General features: G+C 43.3%; 1 protein-coding gene across 10 annotated transcripts in view; it reads right to left on the reverse strand.

Annotated features, from left to right (window-relative positions):
- gphnb (gephyrin b) overlaps positions 1–7,500 on the reverse strand; it is a 108,628-nt gene that overhangs the window by 50,031 nt on the left and 51,097 nt on the right. For all 10 annotated transcript variants that reach the window (XM_048250092.1, XM_048250086.1, XM_048250091.1 and 7 more), the window contains exons 5-6: positions 7,043–7,137; positions 5,678–5,744 (exon numbers count right to left, since the gene is read on the reverse strand). In XM_048250092.1, coding sequence (XP_048106049.1) covers positions 5,678–5,744; positions 7,043–7,137 — 162 coding nt within the window. The remainder of the gene's footprint in view (positions 1–5,677; positions 5,745–7,042; positions 7,138–7,500) is intronic.

A 7,500-nucleotide genomic window follows, 5' to 3' on the forward strand; every position in this document is an offset into this window, starting at 1 on the left:
TTTCATATGATCACTATCTAATCAAAGACCTTAACAATATAGACCTCATCACATTTCATTTGGCCACTGTCACCTCAAAGACCTAAACAATATAGACCTCATCACATTTCATATGGTCACTGTCTAATCAAAGACCTTAACAATATAGACCTCATCACATTTCATATGGCCACTGTCACCTCAAAGACCTAAACAATATAGACCTCATCACATTTCATATGGCCACTGTCACCTCAAAGACCTAAACAATATAGACCTCATCACATTTCATATGGCCACTGTCACCAAAGACCTAAACAATATAGACCTCATCACACATTTCATATGGCCACTGTCACCTCAAAGACCTAAACATATGGCCACTGTCATAAAGACCTCAATATGGTCACTGTCTAATCAAAGACCTTAACAATATAGACCTCATCACATTTCATTTGGCCACTGTCACCTCAAAGACCTAAACAATATAGACCTCATCACATTTCATATGGTCACTGTCTAATCAAAGACCTTAACAATATAGACCTCATCACATTTCATATGGTCACTGTCACTTCAAAGGCCTAAAAATAGACCTCATCACATTTGGCTTTACTTTACACTCGATTTACACATACACATTTACAAGATGCTCTGACAGTGCTACGGTCCCATACAAACTTCATATAGTACATAGTCATTTACTAGTATAGTACATAGCCCTTGGTCATTGGTCATCATTGGTGTATTTCAATTCACAGATTGTACAGGTTAATCCTTTGTCATTTAAACATCATAAAATGAATAATTCTGGTCTTTGGTTATGATTTGTTGAGCTGCATTCAAAGCTGTTGCAAAACACTGCAAATTTACAACTGTGACCGAGTTCTTTGACGTTCTTTTTGGTGTTCAGCAATTGTATTCAGTGATTTGTCCATTTTACACTGAACTATGATTTACCTTTAACAGATGGCATGTTTGTTTTCAGGTTTTCAGAAGCCAAATGACACAAGCCTGAGCCTGTACAAAATTGCCATTATCACATTGTGTAATTATTCCTCGTTGGTGGAACACACTGCCAGTTCCTACAAGGGCAGGGACATCCTTCTCCACTTTCAAAAAACTCCTGAAGACCCAGCTCTTTAGAGAACATCTACTCTCATAGCAACACTTACAACAAGTCTTACTGATCCTAGCACTCACCAGCCGTTTTAAACTGACAAGTAACTGTTAAAAACAGCACTCACCGACGCACTTATTCTTACTGTACTCTAATGTTTTTTAAACTGTCCTAAAATTGTGAGAATTGTTCTAAAACTTACTGTTTACCATGTTGTTAGTCGCTTTGGTTAAAAAAGCGTCAGCCAAATGTAATGTAATGTAATGTAATATTTTCATTGTTTGATTACTAAATATGCTTCATAATGCCACTAGGATAATTTTAATAATTTCAGGACGTCAGATTCGAAACTGGGTCAGGGTGAGAAAGCCGCTCATCTCTTTGATGAATGTTTTACGACAATGAATAATATGCACCCACATTTCGGATGGACTACACGCCGAATTCATCTTAATTTGCCCCCTGGAGACGCCGGCGTGCTTCATCCATCGTCCAGCCCTGCGCTCGTTTCATAATCCCCAGCCCTGACGCGGTGACCTTGACAGACCGCCTAAACTCTCCAGTCTGAACCCCTCACAGGAATCTACAGATTCACTTCTGCATCATATAATGTCCTTAGTATGGTTTGATTACTGCTAGTGTGTGTGTGTGTGTGTGTGTGTGTGTGTGTGTGTGTGTGTGTGTGTGTGTGTAATGTATGCACATTTATTTGCTTGTGTGCATGTGTGTGTGTATCTGAGTGTATTTGTGTGTGAAGCACATTGAATTGCTTTATGCCCTATATAAATAAAATTGCCTCGCATTATGTGTGTGCCATCGCTGGTAGTTGTTTTGGATCAAGAATGCAGATCAACATGTGCAGAGAACATAATGCAAGTGATGCGTGGTGCTGTGGCTCTCTGCACAGCTGAGCTGGTTATCCCTGCAGGGGTCTGAGGCCCTATGGACCAAGCTTGATGTCCTATGCACAGTACACACCCTGGAAGCTATGGAGAGCTTGACCTTTAGACCTGTCTCTGTCCATCATAAGGTTCACCTAACATATGCATATTTCAAAACATGCATGTGGCATTTAGAAGAAAAACACCCTTACAGGTCTGTATGCAACTCGGTGAAACAAGTGTTGTTTACTTGCATGTTGCAACTAGAGCAGGGACATCCCTCTCCATCTTCAAAAAACTCCTGAAGACCCAGCTCTTCAGAGAATATCTCCTCTCATAGCACTACTAACAATTAGCCTTGCTAACTTGCTAACTCTAGCACTCATAGCACTAACTCTATCACCTGACTAGAACTTACACTTGATTGAATGAAAACAGCACTCACTGATGCACTAACTTGTTCTTATTGTACTCTACCTTTTAAATTATTTTAAATTGTTCTAAAATTGTTGGGAGAATAGTTTTAAAAAGTTTTAAATAGTTTACCATGTTGTAAGTAGCTTTGGTTAAAAAGCATCAGCAAAATGTAATGTAATGTAATGTTGAGTTGCATTTTGTTCACATTCACATTTTGCCACCAACTCAAACTGGGGTCTTTTGTGAGCTAATGGTAAACCCAACTATTTGTGGATACCAACACCTCTCCTTTAACTAGCACACTTTCACAAGTTCACATTCAGTAGTGACATTCAAGAAATTCCCATGAAGCAACTGTGTGTGGAGCCTATGTAGACTATTTAATTAATCCATATTTCATCCATATTTGCCAGTAATCTACCGGTAATTTGCTGCTGTCTGACATGTTGATTACATCAAACAGGAAAGCAGTGGCCCAAGCTGTGGCGCAACTGGCTGGGGCACCTGCACCGTTCGCCGGCGACCCGGGTTCGATTCCCGCCCTGTGGTCCTTTCCGGATCCCACCCCTGCTTTCTCTCCCATTCGCTTCCTGTCACTCTCCACTGTCCTATCATTAAAAGGCAAAAAAGCCCCAAAAAATACTTAAAAAAAACAGGACAACAGTACTTCCCAGTTTGATCCCTATACTGAGAACTCACCCTATGGATTATGATGTAGTAATGTTTTTTTGCATGCTATGTAGTAAGGTGGTAGTAGTTTCATGCCTCCCATAGACATCTCTTCCTGAACACATCACCTAAACTCAGGCAATGCCTGCAGAGAAGTCAGACAAAATCTAACCAAGCAGCTCCTTCAGCTCACTGCCTCTGTGTAGTGTAGTGGAGTAGAGTGGAGAGTAAGCAGTGGATGTTTGGAGGCTCTCCCAGGGATGAGACACCACCTCCGGGCAGGCCTCCCACGCCTCGCCTGCCTGTCTGGAGCTCCACCTCGAGCAGGCAGCTCAGGCTCCGGGGGGAGAGGCTGAGCTCACACCTGCACCGATTGGAGGCGACGGGGTCCTGCACTGAGTCAGAGGTGACCCTCAAATACGCCCGCGCAAAAAAAAGGAGAAAAAAAAAGAAACACCCTCGAGGGGAGATGAAACATGTACTAGATGATTGAAAGTTTCACCCAGAGATATGTGTGTGTGTGTGTGTGTGTGTGTGTGTGTGTGTGTGTGTGTGTGTGTGTGTGTGTGTGTGTGTGTGTGTAAGAGTAAGTGTGTTATTATGCATGCAGTCTGTGCATGTATGTGTATTGGCTTGTATACTGCAGCAAGTGTGTGTGGTTATGTGTGTGTGTGTGTGTGTGTGTGTGTGTGTGTGTGTGTGTGTGTGTGTGTGTTTGTGAGAGAGGAAGAGAAAGAGTCTATACGTAAGCATGTGTGCGTGAGTATATTTATCATGAAGTTTGCAGTTGCCATCTAATAGCCTAAGTATACCAATATAAATACATAAAAACAGCTGACTGTCGGGGAAAATGCTTCCTTTAATCACAGTGCAGGGCTCGCTGATATGGCAACCGCTGGATTATTTCCCAAAGGCCGGGCCCTTTGGTTACGTGTGCAGAGTGGATAAAAAACTACACATAAATTCTACTGACAGGTATGCTAGGTTCTGCTGGTCTTTGATAGCAGTGTGGGTGCTATACTTTGATCAGGGTGGTGAATTACGAGTGCCTCTGGGTTTTAGGTTGTACACTTTGCAGATTCAGGACCTTGAGTTGTAAGGTACTTTCTTAATTTTAAATAGTCCACTCAGAGTTATGGCTCTTTGGTTTTCTCTGTTTTGGCTTTATTTGAATAGGACAGAGAAGAATGACAGAGATTTAAGGGTAGGAGTAGGATCGGGAAATGGTCGCTGGTCATGGGGTTCTCATGATCACCAGTTCCCATAGTGTGGTTGGGATGGGGTTCTCATGGTCACCAGTTCCCATAGTGTGGTTGGGATGGGGTTCTCATGGTCACTTGTTCCCATAGTGTGGTTGGGATGCTGCTGCTGGCGCCAATTACAATTTACATGTATTCTTTTAGCAGACGCTTTAATCCAAAGCGACTTACAAAAATCAAGAATAACATTGAAGTTACAATGCAGAAGAGACCTTAGGTAGCAATTACTACTACAGCAATCACTACTATTACAAGTACTATTGGCAACGCTTCCACTGAACTGCATTTCCTTTAAAGGTGTGGTCAGAGATTCTACTCGATTTCAAGCCCATTACATTTTTTGTCATATTCAGCAATCATCTTCTCACAACTGCTAGCTGCCCATTCCATGAGTACACTGTAAAAAAAAAACGGTCTCTGTAGGCAACCCAGGCTCCGAAAACTGGAAACAAACAAAGTGGGGGCAATCTGTCCCCCAAACAAAAACACATCCCTGCGTGGAGTGTCTGGTGGAAACACTGATGTGTTTCGTTTGGTCCTTGGTCAGAACTTAATGTATGTTGTTTTGGACAAAAGCATCCGTTAATAAATGTATGTATATAAGCATACAAATAAACAAACACGACTTCCTGTGCTATCACCAAACACCTTACAGTTGAGAAACAGAAATCAAACTGCAGTATAGTTAGGATAGAACTCTGGGACCTGACCAGACGGACCTAGTGTCTGTGTTTAGGTTGGGACAGTTTTGAGGTCTATGCTTAGGTTGGGACAGTATTGGAAACTGTGTTTGAGTTGGGACAGTTTTGGCGTCTGTGTTTGGGTGACAATGGTCAGACTCTGGCCTTGTCAGCGAGAGGACAGTAAGGCCACAATTGATTTTTATTTTTCAACTATAATGAAATCAATAAGGGGACACTGAAGAGTAAGGAGACTGTAGCTGGGTTTTCATTACTGCTTTGCGCAAAACTAAACCGACATTTTCAAATAGTTTTTAAAAACACAGTTGTGAATGGTCGTTTTTCCCATTAAGTGATGCAAAGCGATATTTTTATCTTCTCACGATAGCCATTCCAGATAAATGTAACACACACAATCTGATACGTTCAAGCAGTTTAACTTCAATTGCACCTATCAAAGGCTGAGGCCCGTGGTAGTTATGAATAGAGGGTGACAGAATGTGAAGGGAGGAGAAAATGTAGGCAGCGACAACATATGACACTTCTGGGACATTGTCCACAATTATCACTATAAATAATGACATTTTGCTATTGCTTGGTGAAGACTTGTCTTCACGTGTGTGTGTGTGTGTTTGTTTGTGTGTGTGTATGTGTGTGTGTTGTGTGATTTACCTGTGAGCCCTTCTTGCTCCCAGGTAAGTTGATGATGAGTGTTTTCCCGCGGATGCCACACACTGGTCTGTAAAGACACACACATACACACAACACACAAACACACACACACACACAAAGATAGAGAGAGAGAGAGAGAGAGAGAGAGAGGGGTGAGAGTTGACCCATGAGAAAGATCAAGATGTCCTTCCTCCCAAGTGCACATGTGTTGGAGCTGGGTCTTGGCCAGTGGAGTGACTCCTGTGTGACACTGAGTGAGCATGGAGCTTCACACTCTATCACCTCTGAGACGGAGAGTGTGCTACACCAACTCAAACAATGGTTATTTTTGTGCCAAATGTGTATGTGTGTGTGTGTGTATGTGTGTGTGTGTGTGTGTGTGTGTGTGTGTGTGTGTGTGTGTGTGTGTGTGTGTGTGTGTGTGTGTGTGTGTGTGTGTGTGTGTGTGTGTGGAGTGCATGTGTGATACAAATCCCAAATAACAAGGTATTAGTCAGTATGAGCTATTATAGGAAGCCTCAGGCTAGGCAGAAGCTTAGATTGCATGACTGCAAACAATATTTGGATGCTATGGATGTGTGTGTGTGTGTGTGTGTGTGTGTGTGTGTGTGTGTGTGTGTGTGTGTGTGTGTGTGTGTTTTTCTGGCATCTCACCTGGACAGCACAGCACACCTAGTGGCATGAATGATTGTGTGAGTATGTGCTCACACACACTGGTGTGGCACCTCGTCTGGACAGCAAGCCCAAAGGCGTACATTGTGTGTGTCTGTGTGTGTGTGTGAGTAAATGTGTGTGTGTGTCACACGCACCTGGACAGCATGCCCAGTGTTGTGTGTGTGTATGAGTGTGTGTGTGTGTGTGTGTGTGTGTGTGTGTGTGTGTATAAACAGCGGACCCAGTGGTGTGTACCCTATCGCCTGGACAGCATACTCAATAGTGAGTGAGTGAATGTGTGTATGTATGTATTTGTGTGAGTGTGTGTGTGTGTGTGTGCATACTACACTCCCAGTAGTGGGTGTACTCATCTGGACAGCACACCCACGGGTATGTATTGGATGTGTGTGTGTGTGTGTGTGTGTGTGTGTGTGTGTGTGTGTGTGTGTGTGTGTGTGTGCGTCTGTGTGTGTGTGTGTCTGTGTGTGTGTGTGTGTCAGTGTGAGTCAGTGTGTGAGTCAGTGTGTGAGTCTGGACAGCACACCCACAGGTATGTGTGTGTGTGTGTGTGTGTGTGTGTGTGTGTGTGTGTGTGTGTGTGTGTGTGTGTGTGTGTGTGCGTGTGTGTGTGCGTGTGCAGTGTGTGTGTGTGTGTGTGTGTGTGTGTGTGTGTGTGTGTGTGTGTGTGTGAGAGAGAGAGAGTCTTCTCACCTGGACAGCATGCCCAGTGGAGTGACATTGAGTGAGCCCATCAGCATGGCCAGAGACATGCCTGGGGCCTCACGCTCTATCACCTCTTTAGTGGCCTGAGACAGAGAGAGAGAGAGAGAGAGAGAGAGAGAGAGAAAGAAAAGGGGCGAGGGAGAAATGGAGGGACAGAGAGAAAGAGAGAGAGAAGGAGGAAGAGAGAGATGGAGACAGGAAGGGAGAAATGGAAGGACAGTGAGAGAGAGGGGGGAGAGAAAAGAAGAGATAAGAAGAGAAGAAAACATAAAGACATCAGAAAATACAGACTATAAAACCTAGATGCTCACAATGTAACAATGTTTATCATCTGATGGCAATCCCTACAAAGTCTACAAACAACAGGGTGTGTGTGTGTGTGTGTGTGTGTGTGTGTGTGTGTGTGTGTGTGTGTGTGTGTGTGTGTGTGTGTGTGTGTCTGTGTG

Source organism: Alosa alosa, chromosome 8 (genome assembly GCF_017589495.1).
Source record: "Alosa alosa isolate M-15738 ecotype Scorff River chromosome 8, AALO_Geno_1.1, whole genome shotgun sequence".
NCBI classification, from domain to species: Eukaryota; Metazoa; Chordata; class Actinopteri; order Clupeiformes; family Clupeidae; genus Alosa; species Alosa alosa.